Raw genomic sequence first — 17,985 nt, 5'->3', positions numbered from 1 at the left:
GAGGATTCTAGTTCTAGTGACCGACACATAGCATATGCTACAATTATGAAAGAGGGTTACCTTCATGGCAAAACCAGCAAGCAAATTTGGATGATTCTACAGACGTGGCCATCATATCAGCAGCTGACTCTGCAAAAGGCGGCAAAGACAGAATAAACACATGTCAGTTAATAGATACCTGAATGCCCAACAAACTTGTAATTTCATTCTTACTAGAGCACCTTGCAGCAACTTAGCAATAACCAGGAATATTTTCACTTCTGCACTGTGATCACCAAATGCTAATTTTAAGCAGGAGCGCATAATGGTTTAACTTGTGGGTATGATGCTATCTAAAGAAGTAAAAGGTCTAATAAATTTACATCACCATTGGCTATCATCTATCAATATGCAAGACTATATGTACATGACCTACATTATTTAACATAAAAAAGTCTCAACAGCCATCCATCCCCAGAAACAAAAATTGTTGAATTGACAGGAAAATATATCATAATTGAGCAAGACCTATTGGCATTTACGACGACATGAACAGCGTAATACCATCATAAAATCAGATATAAAATTGCAGAGGTGCAAGTTCAGCCAACAACACATTTACATTCACAGGGTAAGGTTGGTCCATGTCGCATATTACATACAATCTCTAGCACAATAAACGAGAAGGAGCCTCTTCTTCTCTGAACAAAACTCCCGCTCAGTCACATCAGGCCATACTTGTTGCTTAAGCCGCTTCAGGGCATCGTCATTGCGCTTAGTGTACATAGCAAGCAAGGACCTGAAAGCATCATGCATCATCTACATCCAGTCTCAACACATCTTATCCTCCAAGGAAGGATGCACCATCGGTCTACAACATTCAGTCACGCATTCTTATTTTCTGCAAGCTGCAAATGAAAAATCCGCAAGTGCATAGAAAATCATTAAGCATGCTAGCTAATTCCGAATTTAAAATTCATGTATTTTGTTTCTTAGACCTGACTCTAATTAAAACAATAAGATTTTGAAGAACAAAACATCTAATTACACCATCGATAACATAACTCGGCCAAGAACCTGTTGTAAACACTTAACAATTTAATTACTCAAAAAAATTTGGTATGAGGAAACACTGATAATATCCATTGCCACAAATTGATCCACTTTGATGCACATATGCACAGGAAGAAACAATTAAGCGCTCTCAGCGGGTCCTCGTGAAGCTATCTAAAAACTACTACCTCTGTAACATTTTATAAGACAACTTTAGAGTCCATGGCAGTGTCAAAAAGTGTCTATTATGTTACGGAGGGAGTACATTGCTACTTTCACATATTAGAGTATTTTCTCACTCACCCAATTTCACCTCACAAAAATCATTACCAGAGTTGCACTAAGCAGCTCCTGCTCAGTGGCATTACCACATACACAGGTAAAATGATCGATACATGTGTTAAAAACTTAAAATACATAGGTGATCCATATAAATGTAGGGTATATAGTTCGCACAACAGAAATTTAAACATTCGTGACAACAGGTATGGATGGGTATCCACAGATATACATATTCACAAATACTTCCCATTAAGACGCTGAATTTGCGCTAGACACATTTATATATTTGCTACAAACATGATTGTCAAATACATTGTTGGAGACACTTTAATTAATTGATGAACATGGTGGAAAAACTTGTACTGCAAATTTAGGAACTAGAGACGATTAAAATGACAGTTTTGTAAAACAACTCCAACTCCAAGATGTGCTAGCTTCCCTGTGGTCACATACAGGCAATCCAAACTGAAATGATTGCATGCTAAATTGTTGACAGCTCTTGAACTAGACATGTGAACCTTTTCGTGTATGATACACATACCTAGGCTCTAGCATACGCTTATATACTTATTTCTTAACCAAAATGAAGAACACAGGGACATTTCAAAATGATAATTTTATGACGTGTTACCGAAATACCAAAATTCTTGCAATGCAGAAAATTAAAAAAAAACTTGAAACGCACCACCACCTAGTTTGAAACTAGATTTTTTTTGTGCATTGCAGAATGGCCTGGTCTCTTTTCTAATCATGGCATGAGGATGAACAAGTTCATAACCGCTGCATGCTTTCTTCTCTACTGAATGATGGAATCAACAAATCATGATTCAGGACGAAAATTATCAGTTTCATCAGGCATTAGAAATGTCCAAACCAGCATGTAACAGACATACAATAGCGGAAAATTTGCATATAATTAGGCAAAAAACACCAAAACATGTAACAGACATGTAAAATATCCAAACCAGCATGAAACAGATATACAATGGCCGACAATTCACATCTAATCAGGCGAGGAACACCAAAACATGACTTACCAACTTGCGGGAGTCAAAACTTTTGTGTGCCATAAGCAGTTACATTTTCCATTGCAGGTTCTTGTTCATGAAAATCTGAATCTAGTCGGCACTTCCCCCTTGCAAGCTACTGCGTAGTCTTCAGAGAGCTGCGGTGCAGCTTCCTTGTGAGGGCATATGAACTTCTCCATGAACACCTTCTCTGTCAGCGTGACAGCAGAACAGTAGTCCCGGTCATGATCTAGCAATCCATTTTCCTTAAGAAACCTTGTAACGTAGTACCGTGGCTTTAGCCGACCTTCCAGGCTGAAAGTGAGCAATGTCGACCGTGGAGCAATGTATGCTGGTGACAATCCCACATCAGAGATCAGGAAGTCTGACTTGCTCTGCAGCAGGTCCTTGGACAATGCCAGCACCATTGGGGCCTTACAGAAAGCAATGCCCACCTCAGCACCGGACCACCTGAAAATGTTCTTCAAGCTGTCCACTTTGGCGGCGATACTCTCCTCACGGAGAGATGCAGCAGCATTCAGCGCACGCCAGAACATCCTAGAGCCATGGGGTACGCCTAGACCTTCGGCGCATGCCACCATCGCCCGGAGGCGCTCTATGTTGATGGTGAGCATATCACAAGCACCTAGCCCGCACTTGTGCAGGAACGCGACATTGAGCTTGGTGACCCCCTCCAGGCTGTACGTGAGGAGATTGGTATTGAACTTCATCGCCTGGATGAACTTGTCGGGTGAGGCGAAGAGGGGCAGGTAGTACTGTAGCTTGGCGACGGCGGATTTGTTGCCCAAGGAGTAGCCGGCGAGCGAGACGATACGCGCGATCTCGCAGCGCGAGAGGCCGAGGCCGGCGAGCCCCGCGACGTTGGAGGCCAGGGCTTTATCCAGTTTGGCGCAGAGGAGCCTGGGGTCCCTCGCGACGGCCGTGGCAACATCGGCGCCGGAGAGGCCGATGCCGGCGAGGAAGGCGAGGACGGTGTCGGGGTTGGAGGGGGACTTGAGGTGGGGGAGCTTTGCGGAGGCCTTGAGTGCGTGCGCTCGGGTGAGGCCGCAGGTGGAGACGAGGTAGTCCTCCACGGCGAAGGTAGCGTTCGGCGCGGCGGCGGAGATGAGGCGCGCGGTGGAGATGGGATGCGGGAGAAGTGGCTGGATATGGAGAGGAGAGGAGGTGGTTGAGGACGCATCACCGGAGGCGGAGCATGGCGGCGAGGGATTTTTTTTTTTGAGAAATCTCGCTGTCTTCATTGATTCATGACAATGTTTATAGGTACACGGCTTGGGTCATGAGGAGTACCCAACCAAACATGTCTACCTATATCTAGGTTACAAGCAAATTTAGCGAGATTATGAGCCTCAAAATTAAAATTCCTACGCTCAAAAACAAAATAGCAGGACGTAAAACTATCTTTGCGGTTCATTATTTCATGTATAACAGCCGCATTGGGCCCAGCTGTCCTTTCATTGATATCCTGCACCACACCTTGGCAATCCGATGCCACCTTGATATTCTGCTCGTGTAGATCTTCCGCCAGCGCTAGAGCCTCCCGACACGCGTATGTCTCCAGGATCATCGGGTCGCGTACGCCCCCATAGACCACGGCTGACGCGCCAAGATAGTTGCCATTTGAGTCACGGCAAATTGCGGCTGCCACTCCCACTCGCCTGTTTCTTGATAATGCACCATCCACGTTTATCTTATGTGAGCCAGGCGGTGGTGGAATCCAACGTCGTTGCTGCTCCCTTGCCGCTTGACCTTGTACCCTCGGTTCACAATCGATAGCCTGGTGTAGCTCTTGAAGATAAGAGTCTACAAAGGAAATAGTCTGGTGTGGATTTTGAAAAAGGGATTCATAAATCGCCTTGCGCCTTGCGTACCACACAGCCCATAATGTGACAATCATCCTTGAGAAGCTCGCGTGGTCTAGTGCCTCATGAAGTTCAAAAAGCCAATTCTTCGCACTTGGCTCCGTACTCGCCGTCATCTTGGACACAATATTTTCATCTGATAATGCCCAAACACATCTCGATATCGTGCAAGACAGGAGCGCATGTCTCCACGAATCTTGGCAGCCACATAGAGGGCAGGCACTTTGAGTTGCCATATTCCGTCTTTGAAGAACGTCCGTGGTTGGTATTGAATGACGTGCTAGACGCCACAGAAAAATTCTCACCTTTGATGGCACTTTCAGTTTCCATAGATTGCTCCATGTGTCCTCTTCTCTGGAGTTAGATGAAGCACCTCCCCTTCCTTCTAACCAAGCTTCTCTCTGTAACTTAGTTGTGACAAGTAATTTGTATGCAGAGCTTACAGTGAACTTGCCTTTTCTATCAGGATTCCAAGCCCAGAAGTCCTTCGTGTTGCGGGTGCACACAGGTATTTTTAAAATGGCCTCAGCATCAAAGGGCAGAAAAACTAACCGAATTAGGGGTTCATTCCATGCCGCCATAGCTGGGTGCAAAAGGTCAGATACTCTCTCCGGTGGTGTCTGAACCAGCGACGCGATCGGCCTCGGTGCTGTTTCTTTGGGAATCCAGTTGTCCTCCCAAATACTAGTAGATCGTCCATTCCCAATCCTTCTAATAACTCCTTGTAGCAACACATCCCGGCCCTCAAGGACAGCCCGCCAGATCTGGGAAGGCCGAGACCCCAGCTCCGCCTCAAGGATTGTAGAGCTTGGGAAATACGATGCCTTCAAAAATTTTGCGCTTAAGGTTTCTGGCTCCTGAAGGATTCTCCATGCTTGCCTCGCCAGTAGTGCTAAATTGAACAGTTCAAGGTCTCTGGAGCCTAAACCTCCCAAGAATTTTGGCCTAGTCATAACGTCCCATGATAGCCATGCTGGTTTACGTTCGCCTTGTTTGCAGCCCCACCAAAACTTCCTGATGGTAGTTTTTATGTGATCACAAAGGCCTCTTGGCAATTTGAAACAAGACATTGAAAATACCGGAATAGCTTGTGCTACAGATTTTATGAGCACCTCCTTTCCTCCTGCCGACAAGCACTTGCTCATCCAACCCTTCACCTTATTCCAGACCCGATCACTCAAATATTTGAAAGTCCCCTTCTTGGATTGCCCCACATCAGATGGCATACCCAGATATTTGTCATTAAGCGATTCATTAGGAACTTGCAAAAAACCCTTCACGGCATTTCGAACTATTTCCGGACATCCTCTGCTGAAGAAGATTGATGACTTGTCCCTATTAATTCTCTGTCCCGATGCCAAACAATATTTATCCAATAGGTTTGAAACTGACTCCGCTCCGTCGATACTTGCCCTGAAAAACAGCAGGCTGTCATCCGCGAATAAAAGGTGGTTCACCGACGGAGCCGATGGTGCCACCTTAATGCCGCTGAGATGGGATGACTTGTTCTGAGATTTTAAAAGGCACGAAAGGCCCTCTGCTGCCAACAAGAAAAGATACGTGAGATCGGATCTCCCTGTCAAATACCACGGCTAGGCTTAAACACGTCTGACTTGACTCCATTAAACATCAGTGAAAAAGATACTGAACTTATCATGCTCATGATAATATTTACCCATTGAGAAGCAAAACCAAGTTTCTCCATAATAGCACGCAGGTAAGTCCATTCCACCCTGTCATAAGCTTTCATCATATCCAGTTTTAAAGCGCAGTAGCTATTCGCTTTGGATCTGTTCCTCTTCATAAAATGAAGGCATTCATAGGCTGAGATTACGTTATCCGTGATTAGCCTTCCCGGCACAAAAGCAGATTGCTCCTCAGAAATTATGTCAGGAAGCACCGCCTTCAAACGGTTTGCTAGCACCTTTGAAGCAATCTTATAAAAGACATTACATAGGCTAATGGGACGAAACTGTGAGAGCAAGACAGGGTTTGTTACCTTCGGGATCAGCACCAATAAAGTATCATTAAGCCCCTCAGGGCTCTCCTCCCCCCTGACAATGCCAAGAACAGCCCTAGTTACCGCCTCTCCACATACATCCCAGTGTCTCTGGAAGAAATGCGCCGGGAATCCATCTGGCCCCGGAGCCTTAGTTGGAAACATTTGAAACAACGCTGCTTTGACCTCTTTCTCTTCATATGGAGCCAACAGACTCGCATTCATTGCTGCTGTCACTTTCACCGGGACATGATCGAGCACCTCCTGCATACCTTGGACACCCTCTGATGTGTAGAGGTTCTTATAGAAATCAAGAGCTAATTGCTGCATCTCGGTGGGATCTTCAGTTAGCTAACCATTTGGCTTCTGAAGAGATTTTATCAAGTTCTTTCTCCTCCTCATCGAGGCCCTCATGTGAAAGAAATGTCTGTTTCTATCCCCTTCTGACAGCCATTGAACTCTCGACCTCTGCCGCCACATTATTTCTTCTCTCATATAGAGCTCAATAAGCTTGTCATTAATTTTAATTTCAACATGTGATGGCCCAGTCCTCTGTGGTTGGCTCCTTAATCGCTCAAGCTCTTTCTTTAAAATTTTTATCTCACCACGAACACTACCAAAAGTCGTTCTGGACCACTCCCCTAGGTTCTATGCAAGGTCCGCCAGTTTCCTGCGTACACCCTCCACCGATGGATTGTGGCCTTCGAGCTCCCATGCAGATCGAACTGTTGGCTTTAATCCTGCATGCGTGTCCCACATGGCCTCATAGCGGAACATCTTCTCTCCCTTCCTCACTTGTGCCGGTGCTAGGATCAGTAATATAGCATTGTGATCGGACGTAGCTGATGTAATATGCTGCACCTCTGCCTGGGCGAAGCGTTGACACCAATCCTGCGTACCTAGAGCTCTGTCCAAACGAACTCGCGTGTAAGTACCACCAACCACTTTTTTTCTCAAAGGTCCACCGGGTTCCAGAATAACCCAAGTCTATGAGGCCACAAACATCCACGGCATCTCTGAAGCCTTGTATCTGTGCTTGGCTTCTAGTGCCAATTCCCTCATGTTCGTCGAGCCGAAGCACCTCGTTAAAGTCACCAATGCAGATCCAAGGCATATCCTGCAAACTTGCCAAGTTCTTTAACATGTCCCATGTCTGATGACGAAGGTGGGTCTGAGCCTCCCCATAGACACACGAGAGCTTCCATGGACCCCCCCCCCCCCCATATTAAAAACCTTCGCATCAATGTGATACCTCGAATAACCCAAACTCTCAATCTTTACATCATTATTCCAGTACATAGCCAAACCTCCACTTCTACCAGAGGAATCAACAGCAAAAGCATTATCAAATCCTAAAGTACTTGCTAATTTTTCAGCCCTAACTCTCGAGATTTGAGTTTCGACTATACAGAGTACTCTAGGGGCAAACTTTCGCGCTAATTCGCGCAGCTCTTGAATTGTCGGGGCGTTGCCTATCCCACGACAATTCCAGCATAACAGATTCATTGCGCCCGGCGGTCCTCCTCCGGGGAGGCCACCGATCGTGCATCATTCTTCTTGGGGCGCTTCACTTCTTTCCTTGACATAGACAGGCGGCGGCGGGGGGACCCCAACAGGCTTTGCCGCCAATACAAGAGCTGTAGAACTCACTGGATCCCCAGTATCTTTCCCATCGAGGGACTGGGCTGTCGCTGAAATCTGGTTGTCAGATGACTGTCTCTTATTGTTTACCACCGCTGACTCCACAGCAATAGCAGCCGACACGCCATTAGCATGCGACTCACCTAGTCCTGCAGCACCAGGATATTGTACTGTTTCTGCCCTTACATCTTGCTGGCCTACTTCATTGCGTGGCTCGTTTGGACGAGCGTTGAACCGCCAGCTCTGGTTGGGGTTAAATTGCTCTCGTCCCCTACCTCTCCCTCCGGCGTTCCTTGGGCCTCCCCATCCTCTCTGATTACCAAAGCCACTCCTTCCTGATTGCCTGAAGCGTACATTATCGGCCAAAACAAATTCTCCCCATTCAAACTTGGCTTCATCATGGACGCCATCACCGCACTCCTCATGCCAATGCCCGCATTCACCACAGTTAAAGCAAAAAACTGGTAATTTCTCATACTTTACTTGGTATCTGACTCTTTCATCCCCCTTCTTGCCAGTTACAAACCTCTTAATTTTTGCGTTGATGTCTATCTTCACCCTTACCCTGACAAATTCCCCAAAGAAACCTGCTGGCAACTTGAGCTGAACTTCATCCACTTCGCCAATGCGGGAAGCCATCCCCCTGACTGCAGGCTCGATTAAAAAGTTATCAGGTAGCCGGTGGATTTGAGCCCAAACAGCCAACCTGTCCAACTTGATGCTATCCGGGTTTTTGAATCCGTCATACTCCACCATGATTACCGCCTGATCCCTGAAAAGCCAAGGCCCCTCGATCATGGCCTTATTCCAATCTCCTAGGCATCCAAATTGAGCTATGAATAGATTGTCTTTGATCTTCCTCCAAACCACCGTCTTCACAGGATTCCAGGCCGCACGCATGTCACCATACAGAGCATTAGGGCTAAAAGTCCTCGAGGTGTGCACCCTAACTATGGCAAGCCACTTCGCCGGCTCACCTAGGTCCTGCAGCTCCTCCTCCCACACAAAGTCATCGTCCTCTTCCTCCTGGAGGTTCAAGCGGGCAAGTAGTTCCTCCGTCGTCTCCTTGCCATGCCGTCCCTGCGAGCTTGACCCAGCAGCCATGAGCACTCCAATCCTGCTATCACCACGAATCCCTAGATCGATTCGTCAGGAGAACCCCACGAAACCAAGGCCGGGTAAGGTTGTGGAGAACCTCCCTTGATCAGCCCGAGTCCGATGGTTACCCCAGCAAAGATCCGCTAGGGAGATTAGGTAAAACCGGCCGCAGCGCCGGAGTACGTCGAAACCCTAGGCGGCACCGTAGGGGAGAGAAAACCATGGCGGCGAGGGAATGGTGCGTGGTGAGGATTCGCGTGGTCCAACTTTGACGATGACCGAATGTTGATGGGTTGGGCTGGGCTTTCACGAGTGACTCACCAAGAAGTTTTTTTAGGGAACTCACCAAGAAGTTAGAAGACTAGAGCAAAAAAAAAAGAAGGAAAGTATCGTTTCCCCTCTCAAATTCTAGGCCACGGCTAGCCGTAAACCGGTTGATGTTAGGGACTTTTAAACCTCCTTGACATCTGTTTATTTGGTTTGGTTTGGGTCGTTCGATCTCTAGACCAGCCAGCTATCGGCTATGTGTACAACGTCCTCGTTTCTTCAGGTTGCGGCGTCTTCGTCATCTCACAAGAAAACGCCCACGAGCTCGCCATGCGCCACAGGTGCGGCGCCAGGTTGCGAGTTGCGACAACGACGCTGCCACGAGCATCCCTTGACGCATTGGTGATGCTCCACTGAAGCATGCTTCATTGTAGCACCGGCGATGCTCCGGCGGCTCGGCAATGCTTCAACACAACACTGGCGATGCTTCGTTGTAGCACCGGCGATGCTCCAACACAACACCGACCATGCTCCGGCAGCCCGGAGATGCTTCATTGCAGCAACAATAATGATCCGGCAGCCTCAACGATGCTTCATCGAAGCACCGGTGATGCTCCGGAAAGCTACATCGGCGTGGTCCTCAGCGGAGCGGCTCGCCATCGGGGCATTCTAACAACCCTCCCCAAATTTGCACGGGTACTAGCTGGCAACAAGCATGTACGTGCACAATGAGTTTCAACAAAATAATTGGAGCAAAAGAGGTGGACACGCTAAAATATATTATGTCAAGGAGAATAAACAACTCCTCCTTGACCAACAACACCTGTTTCAAGTTCATCCACACATTACACAAGCCTTGAAGGACTATTCTTCCTACTGCCCTTTTTTGGCCGTATGGTATGGAACCAACCATGGAATAATGGATGGAGGTGGAGCCCGATCGAGAAACGGGCATCCAAGAGCTGACCTCTCAACTTAAATGGGACATGACCCTACTGTTCTATTTGATGGAACAATTCATCCTACTGTGTTGTCACAAATACATCGGTCACAGGCTCACAGCACATGCATGGATTCATAGTATCAACAAAGGCAGTTCTCTCGCATCTAAGATATACTTATTGAACACTTCACAATTATTGTTCAGCAACACATCACACTTTGGGAATTCAGTTTGAAACGCCCTCACCCATGTTTTAGGGTCTAACTCCTCCAACCAATCATGAGCCCCTTTGTTTAGAATTAACATTCTATTCATGTTCTCCCTCCACTGGCCATGTGTAGTACTTCTAGCACATCTCCATAACTGTTTTTTCAATATATCTCCTTTAAAAAGTTTATTGAAATTCTGCCAGATATGTCTCACACAATATCTATGCCTTGAATCAGGAAAGAGTTCTCTAATTGCCTTAATTAATCCCTGGGAATGAAATTTTTTTTGCAAATATATACATTAGCACTCAGTATGTAAAGAGCTATAGTCAGCAGCATATGCATGTAAAGAACATAAATTGAGAAGTATTTTCTATGTAAAGAACACTCACTTTCTGCTTGTCAGACATTACTGTCCAAGGAGAGGTGTTCACAATGCCCAAATCTCCTTTTAGATAAGTCAAAAACCACCTCCATGACTCCGTGTTCTCAATTTGCACTACTGCAAAGGCCACAGGATATATACAATCATTCGGATCCATCCCAATAGCAGTCAATAGAATGCCTCCGAACTGAGTTTTCAAATGACAACCATCGACAAATATTACAGGCCTACAAGCACACAAAAATCCCCTCTTGCAAGCATCAAACGAGAAGTAACACTTCTGGAACATTCCATCATCAGCAACTTCAATGAAAAAAGTACTCCCAGGATTGGATCTCCTTAACTCTGTTGCATAGTCCCATAACTTCCTGTATTGTGCTATTTCATCCCCATATATTGTGTTCAATGCAATTTTCCTTGCTCTCCATAGCTTCTGCCTATGAATCCTCATATTCCACTCTATTTGAATCAATCCTCCTAAACCCTTGATTGACATTTTATCATCTTCTCTGATCTTCTCAACATATTTCTCTGCTATGTATCTTGCCGTGAAGGCTCTCACTTGCCACTTCTTGCTGCAAGTGTGCTCATCTTTGATCGTCTTTACCATAATTCCCTTTGTTCTATTGTCCTAGGACGCATACAAATACCATGGGCAGCCATCGGTACACTTTGCTCCAATCCTTGTTTTATCATTTGTTTGGAAATGTTATGCCAAGTATCTCCTTGCAAGTATACTCCCTAATTGCCTTCCTAGCCAATTCTATTGACGAGAAAATCTGCCCAACATGAAACTTGGGCTCATGCAAATCTTCTTCCGTGAAATGCTTGAACTTGAACTTGATTTCCTCATCGTCTGACTCTGGCATTTCAAGCTTTTCATCTTCAGAATTGTCATCTTCAACTATCTTCTTCCCTTTCATTTTACCCTTCTTCTCATCAACAGCAGCATGTGACTCATCCATCACCAAATCGTCGTCCCCATCCTGCAGGTCATAGTCACTGTCCACAAGCTCTTCTGGATCATAATCAGAGTCATCACTATCAGAATCACACTCTTCATCTTCTTCCTCCTCAATGATAGCTCTTTTGCTTCTTCTGCATCTGCTGTCTCTGCTTGTTCCTTCACAAGTACTATCACCTGCATACACCAGATCATTTGTGTTCTCCTCTACAACAACACGTCTATGCTGAACAGTACTTCCCTCTCTTCTACTCTTTTCTGGATTGATCACAAGATGCAGATGAGTACGAGGGTTTGCAACCACATCATCACATCCTCCTGCACCATAGCTATCCTCATGATCCAGATAAAACATGAGATATTTGTACCCCTATCTAACCACTTCCTTAATAATGTTTGTATCATTGTTTCTTGACAACAATTTTAATCCACCTTCATTCATTTGCATGCCAGGCAACAAAAAGTAAATAGCAATTCTCCCAGCAGTCTCATACCCCAAGTGCTATACTAACTCATACAACATCTGCATACAAGCTTCACTAGCATCACAGAAATCATAGCACACTTTGCGGCCATTCAGATATGCCCTGTTACTTCCACTGCCATCAAAAAATCCCCCAAATATGAACTCTGCAGTAAAGAGATCACCGCCTTCCTCTGTTAAATGCACAAAAAACAGAGTTTTAGACAGTTCATGATGAAACCTTGATTTTGTGTAAACCGTAAGCAAACCAGTGCATAAAAGTCATAAATTTTCTTTACTAAGCTAGCTCAATTTTGAATGCTACATTTCTTAACTTTTCTTTGTATAGCAGCAAAATTGTACCATCCTAATACCAGTAGCGTTAAATTAAATTAATGTATTTGTTAACTTGGTTAATGCCAATGCGGTCAACTATTCCAAGAAATTATTCAGCCCATTGGGGTCAATTCACCGTGTTTCTGCTTGTGTGGATGACTGACTAAGGTCAACATTTTGTTTAGAACATCACATACATAAGCGAATGGAATTAAAAGTAAACGTGTTACTGACCAGCTGAGCAGTTCATACGTGTCTTTGATCAAGGGTACAGTCTTTGACTCTTTGTAAATGGCATGAAAACTAGGATGATCAGCAGCAGCAGCCTATGACATACAAAGCTAGCTATGGAGTATATACAAGTGATTTTAGGTTCATTAAGCCACCAGAAAGACTGTTGTAATCATCATTTATCAACTCAGCCAGTGATTCCATCAACAGAATGGGGGCAAAAGCATTCACATCATGGGAACTTTACGTATTAACATACCATATGCTAGGATGAGCCCCTTCTGCCGTTGTATGGGTGGCATCGGCGCCGCTCACATCAATAGATGCCAACGCCTTCGCCTCCCTTCGAGATCCGCCGCTGACTATCACCCACGGCCGTGATCTCCGCCGCCGATCAAAACCCTCCTCCGCCCCAGGCTACGTAGTTCTCGGGAAAGAACTACCCATGAACAGAGGCCTACGAAATTCCCGGGGGTTGATCGATGGAAACAGAGGTTAGTTGGCAGCTCCAATCGCTGACGTAGCAGGGCTGAAAGGGCCCAATGTATAACAGAATGTACACAGGGCCGTGTCTGTTACGTATTTGCAAGTCTCGGGACCGTATTAGAGCATTTTTCGATTACGAGGATGGTTTTGTTACAGACCAGCGAGTACAAGGATGAAACATGCAATTTACTCGGGGCTCGGCCTACCGTAAGCTGCGTGTAAAGCACGGGCATTCGGCAAAATAACTGGGTTGGCGGCCGGCGGGTCGCCTTGCCAAGTAGAGCCTGTCGTAAGCAGAGTGTCATGGGCCTGTCAAAAGCCGAGTCTTTCCCCCATTTTTTCTTCTCTTTGTTCTGTTTTTCCATGATTGGCTTTTATCGGCTCTCAGTTTTTTTTGTTCATTTTTTGTTCCAAATTAATACAGGAATATGTTTTTAAAATTTGCAATAAATAAATAATTTCACAAACATTTACTTAAATGGGTGAAGATCTCCTATGATTTCAGAACATTTACACAAATCCACGAACTTTTTAAAATGCTTTATTTTTAAAATTCATGATATTTTACAATTTTGCAAGATATTATTTTTAAAATTTCACAATATTTTGTGAATTAGAAAAATATATAAGTGCTCAAACATTATAAAAAGTCCAAAGCATTTCTTCAAATTCCCAAGCATTTCTTTAAGTTTTCCAACTTTTTCTAAATTGCGGCACATTTTGCGAAATCTGCAAACATCTTTTTAAATTAATGAAAGAAATTTAAACTCTAACTTCTAAAAAAAATCGCTAACAATTTGTAAATTCAAGATTATTTTCAAATGCTTGAACATTTGTAAGTTCAAGATTTTTTTTAGAATTAAGGAACATTTTTGTAAAAATCGTGAAATTTTAATGAATTCAAATGTTTTTGCAATTTTCTAGACATTTAATTAAATTCAAAACTTTAAATAAGCATTGAACATTTTTAAATTGTGAATATTTTTTAAAAAACCACGAAGAGCCCAAGGCAGAGGGAGAACTCGTTCTCATCCGAGCGGGCAACAGTCAGCACCAACGTCGCATCTGAATCAGATGGACTCCTATCCGGAGCTCGACATGGCCATGGATGAGTAGCCAGGGGATGAGTGGAAAGGAGCGGACGCAAAAGGGGTGAGGAGTGAGATTTAAGGTTCGGTCCACACCAGATGGGGGGAGGTTGTGTGGTCCAAGGTGGGTCAGATTCGTTCGGCCAGCCCCGACATGCCTGGCCCCAAATCCACCCAACATGCATGATATGTTTGGGGGTGCTAGACAGCGGGATGAAATGGGTTCACTTTTGGTTGTCTAGTTCGAGACAATTGTTTATTTCGGGCAGTGTTGAGGTTGTCCACCAGAAAAGGGGCGGTGGGGTATGTTTGGAGATGGTCTCATCATAGAGAATGTAAGTTGCATCGAGTAAGAGGCACTCAAGAGGAGTTGCGTTGGCTAGAAACAGGGACAAAGGAGGTGCCATTGGCGTCGACTTGCTATTTTCATCGGTGGTGCACTTTCATCCGGGAGGATACTAAGCGAGGGAAGGTGGTATTGAGTTTCTCTTTTTTTGAGGGAAGCGGGTATTGAGTTACACAAGGAAGGTGAGGGCTTCTGGGGGATAACCGAGGAGGAGTCTATATAAAACTGATCCGCAAAATAATGCGTTGGTTTTTTTCGTGGGTTTCAGGATGAGCCAGGATAATCCCCCAAATACTCTCCTACAAGTCTAGTGCCAAACAAAGCCTAAATTGATGTGCCGATTACTCGAGGGGAACAATGGTCTTAGACATCAGAATTCAAAAGGGCTGCAATCCTGGAATACTTTGCTAAAGATCAAATTTGCCACTAGGTCTACTTTGGTTGCACTAATCCTAATCTGCCCGTACGGTGTTGCCAGTCGAGTAAAAAGCATACCCAGCTGGCGCCCTATATGGGTCGGCACAATGCAACAATTTTCTTGTCTTCCCCACCGATTTTGGGAAGGTTCTAGAACCTTGTTCGGTCGTTTTTTGTGATGTTTTACCGTGACCCTTTTTTGTACTAGTATAATACACGTACGACTGATGTGTTCTGTAGTTGGTTTGGAGAGTGACCCTTTTTCGTACTAGTATAATACACGTACGACTGATGTGTTCTGTAGTTGGTTTGGAGAGTGTCTCTTAAAGCTGGCAACAAGCATGTACGTGCACAATGAGTTTCAACAAAATAATTGGAGCAAAAGAGGTGGACACACTAAAATATATTATGTCAAGGAGAATAAACAGCTCCTCCTTGACCAACAACACCTGTTTCAAGTTCATCCACACATTACACAAGCCTTGAAGGATTATTCTTCCTACTGCCCTTTTTTGGCCGTATGGTATGGAACCAACCATGGAATAATGGATGGAGGTGGAGCCCGATCGAGAAACGGGCATCCAGGAGCTGACCTCTCAAACTTAAATGGGACATGACCCTACTCTTCTATTTGATGGAACAATTCATCCTACTGTGTTTTCACAAATACATCGGTCACAAGCTCACAGCACATGCATGGATTCATAGTATCAGCAACCAACTTTTCATAGTATTAGATTAGAATTAGATACGCAGTATTCTAGTCTATCAAGGCACCAACTGACTAACATCAATGACTGAATGCAAATCACCAATAAACCACCCAAAGTTGGGTGGGAAAATATTCAACGTTTAGTCAAGCACTCAGTACAAGCTTAATCATACTCCCAACGTTCCAAAATAGATGATCCAGCTTCTGCAATACAATAGTGACAATTCACAGTTCTTGTTAGTACATAATATGTGTACCAGGGGATTCCTGTTGGAAGCATGGATGCGTATTAAGAATTCCATTTTACTCAAATTTTATTACAACTACTTTCAACATTCTCTGACATCTATTCAACCAAGGCATCAGCTGCTTAATATTGCAAACTGGAATGCAAATTAAAACAAGTCACAGCTAAACCACCAGAAAACACAAGCATAACAAGATGAACACAAATAGGTTAAGTAGCATAGCAGTATTCAATAGAAAGTATGCGGCAGCGGCACATGGAAATCCAAACTTACATAAAACACATTAGCTCCAGCAATTCGCACCACCAGTTTCAGTATATCTGAATACCTCTATGCGAATTAACCATTACTAAAGACAGAATTGTCGCTCATTTCCTCATATGCGATGACAGCCAGCTGCATACTTGAGTACCAACCTTAGAGTTCAAGTTGATCATCACCAACTAAAGAAGGAGGCCATGCCATAATGTATGGATAGCCAGGCCCATCATACCTTCCCTCAACCAGCAAGTCAAGCTTCATAGTCTCCAAGGAAAGGGAGAAAACCCAGCGGCAGAGTGTGCCAAGAGGGCACATCATTTTTGCTGATAAGTAAACGCATCCATTCTTAACTTGCACAACCTCGAGGTCTCCATCATAGTGCCCCGCCCAGCCCTGAGAAACGCGATCGGTTTCGGAACTCATAGAGAATGTCCTGTGTGGTGTCCAGCCTTGAATCCCATCACCGTCAACACTATGGATCCAAACATTGAGAAGGAGATCATAAGATGCACGAGCAATACAAAGTTCACCATCCTTGGTCTCCCCGACCTTGATGCTGCCTGCCCCCATGTCCACTCCATTGGGCATGTCCAGAGTGGTGATATCCATCATGGCAGTGTCAATTTTTATCATGCTTCCAGTTCCACAGCTAGGGCAAGGCCAGTAAATGGAACCGGCAGCCATCATGCCATCATTAGCCCTCATGATTGTCCCTTCCACCCACGGATGGATGACCCAGTCCCATGTCTCCGACGAGAAGACCGCGGCACGAACCCTATATTCATCACTGCAGACACAGACCACTCGAAATGACTGAGGGTTGTCCTCAGAGGACAAGATGTGAAAACCAAGGAAGGTGAAGCCGCCTAGGTTGTCCGCGTCTGACCAACTATCATCGGCGTTGTCCGCGTCGGCCCAGATATCCTCGGCGTTCTCCGCGTCCGCCCTGATATCATCGGGAGGCATCGGGAGGGAGTGGACAGCCCATGTGACAGGGTTGAGAGCAGTGAGCGCCACCTCGGTGGTATCCCAGAGGAGGATATACCCATCGCAGCAGTCTGCGACGTTCCACCTTAGGGACGCGGGTGCGGGGAGAGAGGTGAGGAAGAAGTCGCCCCGGCGGACGGCAGCGGTGACGTCCGGATCCAAGTGGCGCACGGGGAAGAAGGAGGGGGTGGGAGCGCCGTAGGTGTCGAGGAAGAACCCGATGAGGGGTGCCGGGTGGAGGGCGCGGAACCGGCGGTGGAAGGGCGGGGAGGAGCGGACGGCGCCGAGCCACGTGCGGCAGGTGAAGGCGGCGCGGGCGAGCGCCGGCAGGTCCGGCAGGCGGAGGAAGATCTCGAGAAGTTCATCCCGGGCGAGGGAGGATATGGTGGTGGCGGTGGGATTCGACTCAGGATCCGCCGCCGCTAGCAGCTCACCGTCACTCGCCATTGTTTCTGGAGTGCTAGAGTAAATTGTACAAAACCACCACTTTGAAGACTAGGTTTGCGATAAACACTATAATACATTTTGTTTTGCAAAAAACACCGTGTCTTCGGTAATCTTTTTGCAGAAAGCACTGATCGGTGAAACTTGCGCTGTTAAGTAAGATTATGACAGATGGGTCCCATTTTTGGCTGACGTGGCATACATTTTTCACATGCACCCCTCTCTTCTTCTCCATTCTTCTCCACCTCTCTTCCCT

General features: G+C 45.5%; 2 protein-coding genes and 1 pseudogene across 2 annotated transcripts; all 3 read right to left on the bottom strand.

Moving 5' to 3' along the window:
- Positions 1 to 386: 386 nt before the first annotated feature.
- LOC125533249 (uncharacterized) lies at positions 387 to 3,583 on the bottom strand. The gene is made up of 2 exons (XM_048696962.2): positions 2,629 to 3,583; positions 387 to 2,532 (listed from the first exon to the last, which is right to left on the bottom strand). Exons 1-2 carry the CDS (start codon positions 3,581 to 3,583, stop codon positions 2,417 to 2,419), a joined length of 1,071 nt encoding a protein of 356 aa, XP_048552919.2. The 3' UTR covers positions 387 to 2,416.
- A 7,855-nt stretch (positions 3,584 to 11,438) lies between these two features.
- On the bottom strand, positions 11,439 to 12,158 carry LOC147993156 (uncharacterized; annotated as a pseudogene).
- Positions 12,159 to 16,454: 4,296 nt separating this feature from the next.
- Positions 16,455 to 17,732, bottom strand: LOC147993155 (uncharacterized). The gene has a single exon (XM_087539242.1). It carries the CDS (start codon positions 17,730 to 17,732, stop codon positions 16,455 to 16,457), a length of 1,278 nt encoding a protein of 425 aa, XP_087395368.1.
- Between the last annotated feature and the right edge of the window lie 253 nt (positions 17,733 to 17,985).

The sequence above is a fragment of the Triticum urartu genome, chromosome 1A (genome assembly GCF_056163025.1).
Source record: "Triticum urartu cultivar PI428250 chromosome 1A, HENAU_Tu73, whole genome shotgun sequence".
NCBI lineage: Eukaryota > Viridiplantae > Streptophyta > Magnoliopsida > Poales > Poaceae > Triticum > Triticum urartu.
Note: the sequence above shows the minus strand (reverse complement) of the source record. Positions and strands in the feature narration are given on the sequence as shown.

What these genes read in the sequence shown, in the direction of transcription:
- LOC125533249 (XM_048696962.2), bottom strand. Translation starts at nt 3,583, where the DNA reads ATGAAGACAGCGAGATTTCTCAAAAAAAAAAATCCCTCGCCGCCATGC. An exon ending in GCTCACTTTCAGCCTGGAAG is followed by an intron (nt 2,533 to 2,628) that starts GTCGGCTAAAGC and finishes TCACGCTGACAG; the next exon opens with AGAAGGTGTTCATGGAGAAG.
- LOC147993155 (XM_087539242.1), bottom strand. Translation starts at nt 17,732, where the DNA reads ATGGCGAGTGACGGTGAGCTGCTAGCGGCGGCGGATCCTGAGTCGAAT.